The sequence below is a fragment of the Natrix helvetica genome (assembly GCF_964273705.1).
Source record: "Natrix helvetica genome assembly, chromosome: 8".
NCBI lineage: Eukaryota > Metazoa > Chordata > Lepidosauria > Squamata > Natricidae > Natrix > Natrix helvetica.
The window spans coordinates 7964691-7982908 of record NC_138559.1 but is presented as its reverse complement, the minus strand read 5'-3'; the positions used below and the strand labels follow the sequence as shown (position 1 = coordinate 7982908).

At 44.9% G+C, this 18218-nt stretch overlaps 1 protein-coding gene across 2 annotated transcripts in view; it reads right to left on the bottom strand.

Moving 5' to 3' along the window:
• The window catches only part of BIN3 (bridging integrator 3), a 177000-nt gene that overhangs the window by 133458 nt on the left and 25324 nt on the right, over positions 1–18218 (bottom strand). For both annotated transcript variants that reach the window (XR_014176026.1, XM_081960820.1), the window contains exon 2: positions 2566–2614. Coding sequence is in view for 1 of the 2 variants with exons in the window: in XM_081960820.1 (XP_081816946.1) it covers positions 2566–2614 (49 nt within the window). In the remaining variant the exon portion in view is untranslated. The remainder of the gene's footprint in view (positions 1–2565; positions 2615–18218) is intronic.

Here is an 18218-nt window from a genome sequence, read left to right as displayed (position 1 = left end):
GTCCCAAAGGTGCTTTTTCAGGAGGCAACTGGACTTTTCTTTTGAAGACGTTTCGCTTCTCATCCAAGAAGCTTCTTCAGCTCTGACAGGATAGCTGAAGGAAGGCAGCTCCTTCCGTTCCCCACCATCCAGTTGGAGCTGAAGAACTTTCTTGGATGAAAAGCAAAACATCTTCAAATTAAAAACAAACAAACATGAAAGACCAGCTGCCTCCTGAAAAACGCACCTTTGGGAATAAGATACAAAACCTTAGAAGGCAACAATTGCTTTCTCCTGTTGTGAAACCCCAAGGCCACCACCTTGCCCCACACAAAGTGTCATTAGAGTGGAGCATGACAAAACTTTCATGCTATTCTCACCCTGCCCAATTTCCAGAAGCCACGTAAGCCCAAACCTGCTCTCTGGGGCATCATGGTTAAGAAGGGTGCTCATAAGTAGAAAGAATATCTCACTAGAACAGTTATTAGATCCACTTCCTACCGTGTTTCCCCCAAACTAAGACTGTGTCTTATACTAATTTTTGCTCCAAAAGATCCCTTAGGGCTTATTTTCCAGTTAGATCTTATTTTCAGGGAAATATGGTACAAAATAAGTGTGTTCATGTGGCTGAGGATCTTAACAGGAGCTTATTTTGGGGGGTAGGGCTTATATTTCAAGCATGCTAGAGCATTGATGGTTAACCTTCTGGGTGCCGAGTGCCCAAAGCACCAATCTCCCTAATGCAATGCCACACATGCCCTGATCTCCCAAATGCAATGCGTCCCCTGTGCATGCGCTCCACCCCCACGCATGAGCCCTGCGCCCTCCCCAAAACCCCATTTTGGCTTCCACGTTGGTGCAGGAGGCTTTCCAGGCCAAAAATGTGGTGCGGGGGGGGGGGGTCTCGCATGGCGCCCCACACCCTGTTTTGGCTTCCAGATTGGTGCGGCCAGCAGAAATGGAGTAGAAAGGTAGGGCATGCTGGGGGGAAACCTGTGGAGATCGGGGAAGGCCCTGAGACCTGAAGACCAGCTGGCTAGCGGGAGGAGCACGTGCATGTGCGGTAGAGCTGGGCCGGGCAAGGGTTGGCGTGCCCACAGAGAGGGCTCTGTGTGCCACCTGTGGCATGCATGGCATAGGTTCACCATCATGGTTCTAGGGCTTATGTTCCGGCTGGGGCTTATTTTCGGGGTAGCTAAATTCAGAAAACGTCAAGATTGCAGACAGATCGTGCCAGCTTAATTTTGGGTTGGACTAGGGCAGGGGTCAGCAAACTGTGGCTCCGGAGCCGCATGTGGCTCTTTCACCGCTCTGCTGTGGCTCCCTGTTGCCAGTCGGCACCACAATTTTGAGAGGAGCTTCCAGTTTGGGGGAGGGGGAAGCAGGGTGTGCCAAAAGGAGACACTATGGCAAGGGGCGGGTTTACTGGTCAGCTCCACAATTGATAGGGCTTTTGGGAGGGAACAGGGAGGCTTCCGGTTAGGACCTTTGTGGCTCTTTGAGTATTTAAGATTGCTGACCCTTGGACTAGGGCAGGGGTGTCCAAACTTGGCAACTTTAAGACTTGTGGACTTCAACTCCCAGAATTCCCCAGCCAGCTCTGCTGGCTGGGGAATTCTGGGAGTTGAAGTCCACAAATCTTAAAGTTGCCAAGTTTGGACACCCCTGGACTAGGGGAACCTTTTCAGAAGAGCTGAGGGGTGGGGGTGGGGGTGTTCCTGCAACTTCATGCTACTTCAGCCTCAGCCAGCATGACTAATGTAGCTGAGCAGTATTTGGAAAGCTACAGCTATCCCGTGCCTCCTCTACAGACAGATTTCTTTGCTGCACAAACACCGCACAAAGATCCATGTTTGCAATCAGTTTAGTGTGTGTGCGTGTGTGTGTGAATATCCCATGCCCTGTCCCAGTTTGCTTCAAGGTAAGACAATTAGGCTGCCTCCAGAATATGAAACTGGGTGTATTGGGTGTATGTGTGTGTGTCTTAAAATGCCTCTTAAATCAACTGCTCCTATGCAATCACACCCGGGCACTAAGCATTTTCATGCTTCCTCTAATAAGCCTGCCTTTGGAAACAGTTATATTCAGTAAGGCGAAGCAGGCCTCCATCTCCATCTGCTCCGAAAGGGAAAAAAAAAGAAGAGGAACAAACAAGCCACACAGCTGAAAGAAGGAAGGAAGGAAGCCTGCTCAACCATCTCCTAGGAAAATCATGCCAGAGCGATGAAAGCCCCTCCTCTACACACACACACACATACACACACACACAGGCAGGGGAGGAGGAGTGGGGTGGTAAGAAAGGAGCAGGGACACAGATCCAGAAGATACCAAAATAAGCCACCCGGCGCTGAGACTCCCCCTCAGTCAAGAGAGCCATGGCCAAAGAGAAGCAATTTCAGCTCACTCATGGCTTTTTTTTCCCTCTGCCACCCACACGCCTATAAACATATTAAAAGCAGGCTGGTTAATGTGTGCTGGCTTGAGTCATCAGCCATATGATCAAAGGCAAGAGTCTTTTTTTCCAAAAAAAAGGGGGGGGGAGAGAGAGAAGGGGAGGGGGAGAATGTGAAAAACTGGTGTACTCACTGTCTTGGGTACAATCTGTTTCTTAGGCTGCCCGATCTTGAACGGAATCCTGGATGGGGAAAAAAAGAGAAGAGAAAGCGGCAGAGATTAAGATCCTAGCGCCAGTGATGGTTAACCTTCTTGGTGCCGACTGCCCAAAGCGTTTGGGCCCCAATCCCCCAAATGTAATGCCAGTGCTCCCAGTGCATGCGCCACAATCCCATGCATCCACGCACGTCCCCCACGCATGCACTTTACCAATGCATGTGCCCAGAACCCCTCCCCTTGCACCCCATTTTGCTTTCCAGGTTGGTGCAGGTGGCAGAAATGGAGTAGAAAAGGGTAGGGCACTCTGGGGGGGAGGGGGCAACTTGCAGAGATCGGGGAAGGCCCAGGCAGCAGAAATGCAGGAGAAGAGTAGGGTGCGCTGGGAGCAGTGGTGGTGGGTTGAAGGCGGTACGTCCCGGTACGGGTGTACCGGAGCCTACCCGGAGCACCGGATACCGTTCCAGTATGGTGCTCCGGAAGGCTCACTCGCCCGCCCGAGCTCCTTACCGGTCTTTGGCGCTTCCATGCACGCGCACAATGCACGAAGCTCTGCTGAGCAGCTGGAGTTTCGCAAAGGATCGCAGAGGCGCTAAGACGCATGTGTGTGCTGCGCACATGTGCGCACATCCATGTGGACGCCACCGGGCGTGTTCCAACCATACCGGTTGGAATGGCATCCGGAAGCCACCACTGGCTGGGAGGGAACCTGCGGAAATCAGGGAAGGCCCCGCCTGCGCATGCACAGCAGAGACCCAAATACCAGCTGGTCAGCGGGAGGCGCGCACATGCACCGTGGGGCTGGACTGGGGCGACAGCTGGCGTGCCCACAGAGAGGACTCTGTGTGCCACCTGTGGCACGCGTGCAATAGGTTCGCCATCCTGGTCCTAGGCAAACAAGCCAGTCTGTCATGTTTAACATCACCTCTTCAAGGAGGGATATTGGGGATTAAAAAATAAATAAAGTTGGGAGCCGAGCATCGCACAGGGGCTCCCATCTTTGCTTGGCGAACACAGATCCTCTCTCCCCCCATCCCTCCTCCCCAACCACCACTAAGCTTCCCCCACCACCAAAAGCCAATTGCTTCTTCGACAGGCATGCGCACACCACCACCCTGTGATGCCGCAGCTGCTCGGCGGAGGTTGCGCAGTCACCGTACGCTTTGCACATGTGCGCAAGTGGCCCGTTTCACTCAAAAAGTGGTAAGGAACGGGGGCAGGCGGGCGAGTGGGCCCAATGAGCCCCCGTTCCAGTACAGTGGCTGCTGCTCCCAGCGGCCACCGGTACGCCCGTACTGGGCCATACCCCCCCATAACCCCCCACTGATTCATACAATTTCTCCCATACCGAGTCATCCTTTCCCTTTAACTCTAACGTGAGTTTGTCCAATCAAATCAAATATTTTTGGGGGGATTACTAATCCCGCTGGTGGAATACTATCTTTCTTCCAATACTGCACAAAAGCAATCCTGGCCATTATTATATGTGACATCGAGTAAACTTTTTATTATACTCCGCAGGAGACACATTTCCGGTTTGAGTTCTATTCGACATAAAGTTAAATCCTGCAGCCAGTTCCGTATAGTCAGCCAATATCTTTCCGTTTCGGGGCATCACCACCGTGAGTGAAAGAAGGTAGGAACCTCATTTTCATTGCCACTAAGAAAGAAGCAAAACTTTGCCCCAAAAGTAAGTTTTGCCCCCTTTAACAGTGGAGTATTAAACTCCCTTCTCACGGTGTATATAGATTTATGCTGCTTTTTTCAACAAGGTTTGTGTCAGTTAACAAAAGCATCACCAGGTCTGCAACAGAAGGTCGAGAGAATTAGACCCCCTTTCAAAATTTTGCTTTGTTGCTGACATCAAAAATGAAGATGCTTTTCTCTCCCGTCTTGCAACCCACAAGTGGAATTAATGCTGCTTAAAATAAACAAAGAGCATGGTTTCACCTCGCTCCATCCAAACGCAGGCTCCCGTCAAGAGTACCAGTTCAATGACTCCCAATAGCCAGGACATAAATGTTTCATCGCACACTTCTTTTCTAGTACACATGTGTTCTTTCGCCTCTAGCAGAAGCCACTCAGGAAAGAACAAAAACCACGTTCAACATGATTTACGTGTAGGGAAATATGTGCAAGAGTAGCTAGACAGAGTCATGCCTCAAGGCAGCCTTAGAGGCAGAAGGAAACCAGGTTGTCTTAAGAAGGCGGTTTCCTTCCTCTTGCTTGGTTTTGGAAAATGTGAAGGGTTAATCCAATATTCCTTTAGCATACCTCCATCCTACTCCTGTAGCAGGGCTCCTTGGTATGTTCTGTGGTATGTACAGGACGTAGACTTATATACCGCTTTACAGTGCTTTACAGCCCTCTCTAAGAGGTTCACAAGTCAGGATATTGTCCCCGACAATCTGGGTCCTCATTTTACCCACCTCGGAAGGCTGGAAGGCTGAGTCAACCTTGAGCCGGTCAGGATTGAACTGCTGGCAATCGGCAGAGTTAGTCTGGAATATTGCATTCTAACCACAGGGAGGGAGGGAGGGGAGGAAGGAAGGAAAATATCAATAACATTTAGACTTATATACCGCTTTACAATGCTTTACAACATTCTCTAAGAGGTTTACAGAGTCAACCTATGGCCCCCAACGATCTGGGTCCTCATTTTACTAACCTTGGAAGGATGGAAGGCTGAGTCAACCTTGAGCCAGTCAGAATCGAACTGCTGGCAGTCGGCAGAGTTAGCCTGCAATACCGCATTCTAACCACTGCACCACCATGGCTCCTTTATTACCCCAAATAGGTAACATCATTAGGGCTGGTAAGGACTGGGCATTGCTCTAGCACTGATGATGTTACCTAATTTTGGGTAATGAAACGTCTGCAAAAAAACCACCCAGCTGAGAGAGCACCAAGGACCTCTCCATTCCTCTTGTGTCGCACTTGCTGGAGGAGTGTGATGGAAGTGTGATGAAGGAATAGTGAATTAACTCTTCACATTTTCTAAAACCAAGCAAGAGCACCAAACACCCTTCACAAAACGCCAAGGTGGCTCAGTGTTAGAGTGCAGTACTGCAGGCTACTTCAGCTGACTGCTAGCTGTAGTTCAGCAGTTCGAATCTCACCAGGCTCAAGGTTGACTCAGCCTTCCATCCTTCCGAAGTGGGTAAAATGAGGACCCAGATTGTTGAGAGCAAATAGGCTGACTCTGTCACCCACCTAGAGAGGGCTGTAAAAGCACTGTGAAGCAGTATATAAGTCTAATTGCTATTTCTATTGCTCTCTCCTCTCTCTCTCTCTCTCTCTCTCTCTCATCTATCTATCTCTCATCTATCTATCTATCTATCATCTATCTATCTATCTATCTATCTATCTATCTATCTATCTATCTATCTATCTATCTATCTATCTATCATCTATCTATCTCAGGTCGACTCAGCCTTCCATTCTTCCAAGGTGGGTAAAATGAGGTCCCAGATTGTTGGGGGCAAGAGGCTGACTCTGTAAACAGCTTAGGGAGGGCTGCAAAAGCACTGTGAAGAAGTATATAAGTCTAAATGCTATTGTATTCCTTCCTTCCTTCCTTCCCTCCCTCCCTACCATTTAATTGCTTATTTGTACCCTATGGCTATCATTAAGTGTTGTATCTTATGATTCCTGATGAATATATTTTATTCTCTTTATGTACACTGAGAGCTTATGCACCAAAGACAAATTCCTTGTATGTCCAATCACACTTGGCCAATAAAGAATTCTATTCCATTCTATTTCTATTTTTATTCTATTATATTGAATGTATCTTTTCTTGTTATGTACACTGAGAGCATCGGCACCAAAGACAAATTCCTTCTGTGTCCAATCACACTTGGCCAATAAAGAATTCTATTCTATTCTATTCTATTTCTATTCTATTGAATGTATCTTGCCTTGTTATGTACACTGAGAGCTTATGCACCAAAGACAAATTCCTTGTGTGTCCAATCACACTTGGCCAATAAAGAATTCTATTCTATTCTATTTCTATTCCATTCTGTTGAATGTATCTTGCCTTGTTACGTACACTGAGAGCATAGGCACCAAAGACAAATTCCTTGTGTGTCCACTCACTTTTGGCCAATAATGAATATTATATTCTATATATTCTATTCTACACAAACAGGTGTCCTAATTTGAGCGTGATGTGACTGACCTTTGGTGCGCCTGCTCATGAAGCCACCTGCCGTGGATAGTTTAAGCGCATTCCGCAAATACTATGCCCCACAGGAAACAGCGCTCTGCGCTGACCACTATATATAATCTGACCAATGAGGCTGAAGAGAGAGAAGGGTCATAAATAAAGGTTTGAGTAATTCTTCTTTCCTTCTTTGCCCAGTCGACAGCATTGTTTTCTAACCAAGTATATAATTTTGCCACCAATAATAAACCTGGCCTGAAAACCAGACCCTTCTGAGCCGAGCGCAAAGCTCTCAAACAGCCTTAGTCACAAACGTATAAATTTATTTTTTTCTACGCTTCCTGTTTATTGTTCTGCGCAAAAAAGCTGATGTAATTTTAGTCCATTAACTCTTTCTAGTTTTGTTGGCTTTTTTTTTTAACCCCGACAGTAATGAATTACACGGCTTCCATTAACAATGAGTGCTTGGCATAGAATGACATCGTCAACACAATTTGGGGGTTAGACGCAAGAATTTTCCTTCCAAATTTCTTTTACACAGGCAAAGCCATGAAATTAAGGTAGTTCCACAGTTATTCTTACGGGGAATTAATGAAACAATACGAGAGCAGTTTGTTTTCTGACATTCTTCCCCCCGAAATGACAATGGTATGTATGTGTTACAGAAAGGGAGACAGCTTTTTTTTTAAAAAAAAAATTACGTTTCCAAGTCTTTGTGTTTTAGAAAAGAAGGGCAAATCTGGTTACCGATGTGACAAATTAATTCTGTAGAATAATAAGCCATCGCTTTCTGTACAGTTGGTAGAAATATCCTGCAGTAAGGATGTATGAGAAAATAGCTAAATCTAGAAAAGGACGCGGTGTCTCAGCGGCTAAAATGTTGTGCTTGTCAATCAGGAAGGTCAGCAGTTCAACAGTTCGAATCCCTAGCGCTGTGTAATGGAGTGAGCTCCCGTTACTTGTCCCAGATTCTGCCAACCTAGCAGTTCAAAAGCACGTAAAAATGCAAGTAGAAAAATAGGAGCCACCTTTGGTGGGAAGGTAAGAGCGTTCCAGGCATCTTTGGTCTTTAGTTATGCCGGCCACATGACCATGGAGACGTCTTCGGACAGTGCAGGCTCTTCAGTTTTGAAAAGGAGATGAGCACCGCCCCCTAGAGTCAGGAACGAATAGCATATACGTGCAAGGGGAACCTTTACTTTTACCTTAGAAAAGGTCTATGGTGAAAGGTAGAAATGGGAGAAAAAATAGTAGCTAATTCCCCCAGTCTGAAATCTTCAGAGATGTTGGAATGATCACTCCGAAAACTCTCATTCTGGCTAAGGATTTCAGGAAATTTAACCCCAAGACATTTGGAAGACACCAAGTTACGCAACAGTAATCCACAATATTAAACATAATTAAAGATAATGCAAGATATATTTTTTTAAATGGATGCATCTTCAGTAGGTTTCAGCAAGGAAGTGATTCAGTCTTTTTGACTGATCTGGGTGAAAGATAGCAATAATAAAATGTCTGAGAAGGTTGGAGAGATCATAGGGGCCCTTGACAGGTCAAAAAGCCTTGAAGATTAAGATAAAGAGGATTCAAGATATTTCACAATGGAAAGTGCCCAACTTTGAAAGAAAGAGCTTAATAGATGCAATAATTTGGGGCCAGGCTCACTGCTGAGCTACTTTGAAGTGTGGGAAAGTAGTAAAAAACTAACAGGTTATTATGCACATCAACAAATGTCTCTGATCTTAGTTTATAGCCAGAGGAGAGTCATGATGTAACTTTGAGAGGGGGGGGGGGTAAATATAACTGTACTTATTATAACTGCTGTGAAGAAGATCGGAAGCTATTTCTTTATACCAGGGGTGTCCAAACTTGGGAACTTTAAGACTTGTGGACTTCAACTCCCAGAATTCCCCAGCTGCATGGCCATTTTGGTGAAGGGGCGGAGTTTCGGGAGGCAAAAAAATGCTGTATTCAGTGTATAAGACGCACCCAGATTTTCAGCCTCTTTTGAGGGAAAAGGTGTGTCTTATACTCCGAAAAATACGGTACCTTGCCCAGGGGTCTCCAACCAGCTTTGCTGGCTGGGGAATTCTGGGAGTTGAAGTCCACAAGTCTTAAAGTTCCCAAGTTTGGACACCCCTGCTTTATACCTTTCGATTGTTCTTTTTCATTTTTTATCATTTAGTTTGCATTGGCGTTTATTACTGCTCTTAAAATATGCGAACCCTTCTGATATTGTACTATTATTCTACTGTGAAATCCAGTGCTTTACAGATCCAGTGGTGTCTGCCTTTTTCTGGTTGGAGATATATTTATGCACGCACACACACACACACACACACGCACACACACACACACACACAGAGCACTAGCTAGTGTAGTGGCCTAGAGGTGGAACTCTCGCCTTACAATCAGGAGGGTTTGAGTTTGATCCTAGGTAGAGACAGATATTTCTCTCTCTCTGGTCACAATGAGACTATATCTGCTGGAAAAAAAACTCAGCATTGGCAACAGGAAGGGCAGTAGGCACTCAGCTCCGTTCAATTGCCAGACTCCACCACCCCCAAGGGATTATGAGGTCATTAAAAGAAAAAGATGATCTGTGTGTGTGTATGCTTCATTTATAATTGATTGAGAAAAAGAAATCAATGTAGCCACTGCCCAATAACTGAGGTCAGAGGTCAATACAGGTCCACTGCAGGCATCTCATCATCCACATGACTATTCTTTTATACAAGAAAAGAAAACTTACATTTTTGCTTTCCGTTTTAAATATACCTCCAGCACAGAATAGAGAAAGCTACGGATTCAATTATTAATAATATTTTTTTAAAAAAAAGATCAAATAAGGGTTTCTGATCTTGGCTTATTCACATTAATCGTAGATTACACAAAGCCAAGTCTATTTGCACGCTTTCTGATAAATAAAATAAAACCATACAATTCTACAAAACCAAACATTAAAAAACACCAGCAAAAAAAAAAAAAAAAAAAAACCCTCAACGGTTATGCTAATTAGAATTTAGATGAAAAGTAATAAAACAGCCTGCCACCTACATTATAATTGCAAACTATTTGATGAATGCAAGTTAATGGGCAGGTCAAAGTTACAGCAGTACTAGAATGGGAGAGGAAATATCTATCTGGGAAAAAAAACCATGAGAAACCACTTCTATTGGGTTGCCAACACAATACCGAGCCCTTGAGTAGAATCTGATTTGGGGTGTCTTATCTTGGTCTTATTTTACAAAGGACACAGGGGCACAGTAGCTAAGACACTGAACTTGTTGATCAGAAAGGTCGGCAGTTTGGCAGTTCGAGTCCCTAGTGCCATCTAATGGAGTGAGCTCCCGTTACTTGTCCCAGCTTCTGCCAACCTAGCAGTTCAAAACCACGTAAAAAATGCAAGTAGAAAATAGGGACCACCTTTGGTGGGAAGGTAACAGCCTTCCGTGCGCTTTCGGCATTGAGTCATGCTGGCCACATGACCACAGAGACGTCTTCGGACAATGCTGGCTCTTCAGCTTTGAAACGGAGATGAGCATCGCCCCCTAGAGTCGGGAACGACTAGCACAAACGTGCGAGGGAAACCTTTACCTTTTACCTTTATCTTGGGGTGGATCTGTCCCTAGTCATTTATATGACATTCAAGATGAGAAAAATGGTTGGGATCAAACATCTAAGCTTAAAGCGTTATTAGGCACGTAATCAAATATGGGAACTTTTGGAAGTAGTCAGCCCACGGAATGCATGCATATTCATCCCGAATGAATGGAAATAACTGTGGCAAAAAGCTTTGATTTAATTGGTCATTCTGTGGCGGAATACAGTCATTTGACCTAGACCTTAGCACTTCATACCAATCAAAGACCAAGAGTACAGTCCGGAAAAGCCATTGTCGAGCAATTTTTTGCAAGCTTAGATGAAATGGAAGATTACCCTAGTATTTCAGAACGTCAGTAATCCTAGAGCCGCCTGCCTGGGTTTATATAGCATTGCTCCTATTTTTTTAGCCTGAGATGGCAAGAATTTCTCCAACGATTAACTAAGAGATAATGAAATCCATCCATCCTCTATCAGCTAGCGCATTCGCTCTATGACATCTAATACCATGTATGAATGGAAAGGTGAGTTAAGAGTGCAAGAAATTTCATATATATCTGTAGGATACAAAGTTACAAAGTTCTCTTTTTCAAAAGTGATATTTTAGAGAGGATTTTTTTTTTAAAAAGCCAAAAACTGAAACAAAACAAAATGAAACTAAAAGGACGATCTATGAAACTGGAAGAATATGCTGGAGGAGTCTTCTCCATCTCCACCTTCTTCATCTGCAGGAAGATTTCAGTAGACCGTTTAACAGAATAATTAAAGGTAAAGGCTCCCCTCGCACATATGTGCTAGTCGTTCCCGACTCTAGGGAGCGGTGCTCATCTCCGTTTCAAAGCCGAAGAGCCAGCGCTGTCCGAAGACGTCTCCGGGGTCATATGGCTGGCATGACTAAATGCCGAAGGTGCACGGAACACTGTTACCTTCCCACCAAAGGTGGTTCCTATTTTTCCATTTGCATTTTCACATGCTTTCGAAGTGCTAGGTTGGCAGAAGCTGGGACAAGTAACGGGAGCTCACTCTGCTATGCAGCGCTAGGGATTCTAATCGCTGAACGATAGATAGACAGACAGACACAAACAGTTCTTGTAAGCTGCCTTGAGTCGCCATGTGCAAATAGGCAGCAATATAAATTTCCAAATAAACAAACAAACAAACTTGCAGGTTCAATGACACTAATTGACATCAGTTAGACTTAGAATAACTTTATTGTTACTTTGAACGTACACTAATCGGCATACATTAAAATAAAAATTTCGTTGCATACACCTCTCAAGAGAGTTGACAAAATAGGCTGGCCAATAGGCAAAAGGTAGAGACTTTGTTATCACTGAGTAGACTTATTGGGGGGGGGGGGGGAAATCACTGAACAAGTTTTGTAAGTGTTTAGTCTGATCTAAAAAGATCTTTTCGGATGCTGTGTTCCCTAATCTGCCTCAAGAGGGCGCTGAGGGCTGAGCACAGACCATTCTGGATACCTCATTGGACTCACAGACCATCATTTCCCCAACAGTCCGATTAGAAGCATGCATCGGAATTGGAACCGGGAACACAATCTTGGAGAGAAAAATCACAATCGTGGCATATCAGAACTTTTAGTTTGCATTTATTAGGAATACATCCTGCATTTAATCTGAGAATGATCACGTTCTTATTGTTTTTATTCATCTTCATTTGAGAATCCAAGGAAGGGTTGAGCTTCTCCTTCTGCCCTTAACCACCACCTGGGTTGGGCTGGGAGAAGGACTGGCCCAAAGTCACTCAGCCGGCTTTCATGCCTCGGGAAGGACTAGAACTCACAAGTTCCTGGTTTCTAAGTCCAGCACCTTAACCAACCGGTTTTCTTATTTTGTATACTTGATACCATCAACCTTGTAAATTCTCAAGTTTCCTCTTTCTGCTATGTATTCAAAATGGACAGTGATTAATATATATGTGTGTGTGGTGTGTCTGTCTGTCTGTCCGTCCATCCGTCCATCCATCCTGATGTGTGTATACATACTTCAAAAATGATATATGTGTCTATGTATGTGTATGTATGCCTGTGTGTGTATATAGATAGATGTGCATACACATATATACATGCATATAAAGGTAAAGGTTCCCCTCGCACATATGTGCTAGTCTTTCCCGACTCTAGGGGGCGGTGCTGATCTCCGTTTCAAAGCCAAAGAACCAGCACTGTCCAAAGATGTCTCTGTGGTCATGTTGCTGGCATGACTCAACGGCGAAGGCACATGCAGTGCTGTTACCTTCCCACCAAAGTTCGTTTTGTTTTGTTTTAAAAAATGATGGGAAAAGGAAAAAGAAAAGGAAGCATTTGATGTGTGGTTCCAATTTTTCTATTGCATTTTTTATGTGCTTTCGAACTGCTAGTTTGGCAGAAGCTGGGACAAGTAACGGGAGCTCACTCTGTTATGCAGCGCTAAGGAGTCGAACCGCTGACCTTTCTGATCGACAAGCTCAGCGTCTTAGCCACTGAGCCACCACATCCCTATACATCCCTATACATCTATACAATATATACATACATACATACATACATGTTGTATTTATGCTGATAAATAAATAAAGGTTCAAATCCCAGTAAGGGTATGGCTAGCTGATGAGAGCTAAATAGCTTGAAATAGATCTATACTGGTCTCCCTTTATTTATTTATCAGCACAAATACAACACAAATATAACAAAGGCAACATTAAAAATATGGTTTTCTGCCTGGATGGTCTCCTGGAGTGAGCCGAAATACAGACAAAGGGAAACAGTGTGTTCTCTCCCATATTTGGGCATACCAGGGGTTGTGACACAATACATACATACATACATACATACATACATACATACATACATACATACATTATAAATACAGTACATATAAACATAGGCAACAGAATTTCATTTTTAATGTGGACCAGCACACTCATCATAAAACAAATGACAATAAAAGTAATCTTATCTTTAAGAAGACCAGAACTAGGTAAGAGTTAAATTCAGGGAAGAAAATGATTGAAATTTAAGTTCACAGCGTTTAGTTTTAATCTTAAAAGTGGTCTTAAGAAAAAAAATCAATTTTATTCAAATGTTCAGTAATAGTGACATCAAGATTGCTGGCTTTAAAAAAATCCTTGGGCAAACATTGGCACAAGAGAACAGGCATCAGTTACACAGCAGCACTAAAAGCAATAAAAAAAACACACCTCCCCTTTAAGACTCTGAAGAAAGCAAGTGCCGGGACAGGATAAAACTGGGGAGAAAATAAACAAGGCTGATATTGAAACTTGTTGTATCTAACCTTGGAAGCAGTCCTAAAATTACACAGACCAATAGTTTAATTCAGCATAAAGTCGCTACCCTACTCCCAATTGTTATTGCTGCTGTTATTACATTTATAAAAAGACCTAACCATTTCTGAATTTTTTGAAAACAGCCATAACCTTGTTGCTGCCTTCTGGTTGAGGAATAAGGTATTTTGTTTAAAGAAATGATGGGGGAAAGAGGAAAGAAAAGCAAGCATTTGACACGTTGCTCCTACTCAGTCCAGGGGTGAAATGATACTAGTTCGGGCGAAATGGTAGGTCCAACGATCAGCTGTGTGACAATCAGCTGCGCCGTGAGATTTATATTCGCTAGAAAGGAAATCCTGCTATTTAGTGAATCTAAATTGCGTGGCACAGCTGTTCCTCTCCCCTCGCTGTTCTACTTACCTTTGCAGACTCAGAAAAGGCTTCGGCGCGCATGCGTGCACGAAGTAAACCAGTAGAAGACTTCAGAGCATTTCACCCCTGATTCAATCCAATTTTCCAAATCTCTGATAGCAACTCTAGTTCAAAGGATGGGTTTTGTTAGGTATCCAACTCGGGCTGTGCAAAAGCACTGGAAAACGGTGCTGGAGAGTGAGCAAGCTAACACACAGGACACCAATTGTCCTCGAGGCGTGCAAGCAGCCGTGTCCTTCAGAAGCCAGCTGGAACTGCCCTGAAGCCCACCCAGGGCCGAATGCGTAGGTATGCCAGGGACCCTTCACCCAGGACTGCAGGCGAAGCTGCAATGTTCCCATGCATACCGACAGCCAGGAACAGCCTACGAAAGCAGCTACAGCAGCCTTCCAAAGGAAGCAGTTGCTTTTAAAGGTTTGGGAAATGTGCTTCACTCAGTCAAATGCATTTTGCAAAGCATGGCCGTGTGTGTGCATGTGTGTGTGTGTGTGTGTGTGTGTGTGTGTGTGTCACAGAAGTGAGTACACTCCCTCACACTTAGTAAATATTTAAATAATTGTTGCCAGCAGTTTAGACATTAATGGCTCCGTGTTGTGTTATTTTCAGGGGACAGCACATTTACACTGTTATACAAGCTGCATACTCACTACTTTACATTGTAGCCGAGTGTCATTCCTTCAGTGTTGTCACATGAAAAGATATACTTAAATGTTTACAAAACGTGAGGGGGCGTACTCACTTCTGTGATATACTTACAGGCGGTCCGCGACTTGCGACAGGTGACCGTGGGACTGGAAAAAAAGCGAGTTATGACCACTTTTCACACGTGCGACCGTTGCCCCATCCCCGGGGTCATGTCATCAAAATTCAGGTGCTTGGCGACTGGCTTGTATTTACGACGGTTGCCGTGTCCTGGGGTTACGTGATCCTCTTTTGCGTCCTTCTTATCAGCAAAGTTGATGCGGAAGCCAGATTCCGTTAACAACAGTGTTGTTAACTTAACACAGGGGTGTCCAAACTTGGCAACTTTAAGACTTGTGGACTTCAACTCCCAGAATTCCCCAGCCAGCTGGCTGGGGAATTCTGGGAGTTGAAGTCCACAAGTCTTAAAGTTACCAAGTTTGGACACCCCTGACTTAACAGGTGCAGGGATTCAGTTAACAACCGTGGCAAGAAAGGTCATAAAACTGGGCAGGTTCACTTAACGAATGTTTCACTTAGCAAATGTTAAATGTTGGGCTCATTTATGGTCGTACGTGGGGCCCTACCTGTACTACGTAATTAAGTTGCTGAACTCACTGGCATGTGGGAGGAAACAAGAAGAGAAATAGTTTTTAAGAAAGAGGAAACTAGATTTTCCAGGGGCTCTAAGGATTCAAATCTATTTATTTGATTGCTACACCCTCTTTCTACGCTATGAATATTCAAGATGCCTAATGAAATTTAGAAACAAAAACTTGAAGTCTCTCTGTTCAGAGTAGTACATTCCTCAGTACCAGTTGCTAGGGAAGGGAGGGAAAAAAATAGCAATGCTACTGTTATAATGCGCTGTTTCTCGCAGGTTGGGAACATTTTGCTGGGTTTAGATAGGGTCTTGAGTTGATCCTGGTCAAATTCTTATGCTTAAAAGATAAAGGTTCCCCTTGCACATATGTGCTAGTCGTTCCCGACTCTAGGGGGCGGTGCTCATCTCCGTTTCAAAGCCGAAGAGCCAGCGCTGTCCAAAGACATCTCCGTGGTCATGTGGCCGGCATGACTAAACACCGAAGGCACACGGACTGCTGTTCCCTTCCCACCAAAGGTGGTCCCTATTTTTCTACTTGCATTTTTTATATTCTTTCAAATTGCTAGGCTGGCAGAAGCTGAGACAAGTAACGGGAGCTCGCTACGTCACGCGGCGCTAGGGATTCGAACCGCCGAACTGCCGACCTTTCTGATTGACAAGCTCAGCTTCTTAGCCACTGAGCCACCTGTTTCTCACAGGAGGGGAACATGTTGCTGGGTTTAGATAGGATCTTGAGTTGATCTTAGCTCAAATTCTTATGCTTATTAACCATTAACTACAATAGTGAAGCTGCACCTTCAGGATTAGGTACAACTGCAGGCAAATAGGACTTTCAAATCCTTTGACAACTTCTTGATAATGGCCAGAAGCAAGAATTTTGGCTTCATCAAGCTAGCTCCTACCTGTGTTCATAAGACCCGAAGACCCTCATATATCTGTGCCCCACCTGTATTTAAGATGGAAGCGACCTTGGAGGTCTTCTAGTCCAACCCCCCGCCTAGGTAGGAAACCCTATACCGTTCAGACAAATGGTTATCCAATCTCTTCTTAAAAACTTCCAGTGTTGGGGCATTCACAACTTCTGGAGGCAAGCTGTTCCACTGATTAATTGTTCTAACTGTCAGGAAATTTCTCCTCGGTTCTAAGTTGCTTATCTCCTTGATTAGTTTCCACCCATTGCTTCTTGTTCTACCCTCAGGTGCTTTGGAGAATAGCTTGACTCCCTCTTCTTTGGGGCAGCCCCTGAGATATTGGAAGACTGCTATCATGTCTCCCCTGGTCCTTCTTTTCATTAAACTAGACATACCCAGTTCCTGCAACTGTTCTTCATATGTTTTAGCCTCCAGTCCCCTAATCATCCTTGTTGCTCTTCTCTGCACTCTTTCTAGAGTCTCCACATGTATTCTACATCGTGGCGACCAAAACTGGATGCAGTATTCTGAGTGTGGCCTTACCAAGGCATTATAAAGTGGTATTAACACTTCATGTGATCTTGATTCTCTCCCTCTATTTATGTAGCCTAGAACTGTGTTGGCTTTTTTGGCAGCTGCCACACACTGCTGGCTCATATTTTCAGGGAAACAGGGTAGTTTTTTCTTTGCATCACACCCGCGGCCCCCAACCTTTCTGGCTTTGCAGTGGGGAGGGAAGAGGGGATGGTTTCACATGAGTGGCAGGCAAGTGCACGTATGCAGCTCCACTGCGTGAGGGGTAGGCAGAGGCGCCCACCGCTTGTGCAAATGGACCTGCCCGCATGCCCTCGTCCAATGCTCATACTGTCACCCCTGAAACGGAGCTGGCTGAGGCCATCTTGGAGGCTTCAGGGTTGCCACAAAGCAGAAGAAGAGGCGGGGAGGGGGGGCAATAGCTAGAGGGGGATTTGTAGCCAAAACAATAAAGTTTTCCTGTGGGAACCAAGGACATTCTGACAGGGGGCGGGCCAGAGGAGGAGTGAAGTAACCAAGCAACCAGACAGCACCTGGGTTAGACAGTGTGACCAGTGACTTGGAGGGGGAAGGGGAAACTTTTACTTTTTAATTAGGTAAAAGCCGCGGGAACTTTTCAGAGTCGGCTTTCACCAGTTGTGCCAATATGATATATCCAATAAATTGTTCTTTGAGGAGTTCTGCTTTCTATGGGTGCATTGCTTGGAACGCTGACACATAGAAAGTGAAGCTACCTGCATGTATGCACATACATCAGACCTGAGCATTTTATGGCCTCCAGCCTTAACCTTTGGCTGCCCATGTCCTCCCTGTGCAAAGTCAATCAGAAATTAGAAATCAAATAAGTGGATGCCATTCACGCAATTGAGCAGAATCAAGTTCGACCTCTTGGTTCGGCCGACCTCCGTAACACTCCCAGTTTCTCATGTGGCCTCTCGGGAAAATAAAGTGCCCCTTCCTGCCGTACACATGTTGTTGCCCTTACTCCAGCCTGACTAAGATACACAACGATGATACAGGCCAGTTCAAAGGGAGTTCTGGGAGATGAAAGGGAATTTTACACAGCTCTTCTCTTCCTCATTCCTATCTGTCCGCTGGCTGGCCGGACACAGCGAGAATTCCTTGAATTTGGCAGGTGAGACCAGGAATACAAGACTGGTGTGCGGGCATCCCTCACCACAGACTTCAAAGCTAAAATGATACACAAAGCTAAGCCTTCCTTCTCTTTTATCAAGAGCTTTTGCCGTACACAAAAAGCCAAAAATGCTTTGGAAAATTATTTGAATGTTTGCATGCCGTCCAGCCACTTCCTCCTATCATAAATCTTGTTGGGGCCTCCTTGAGGCTGCCCATCCGCAGAGTTCACGGGGGCCAAAGAAAACTCCAATCCTTTTTTGGGGGGTGGGCGATT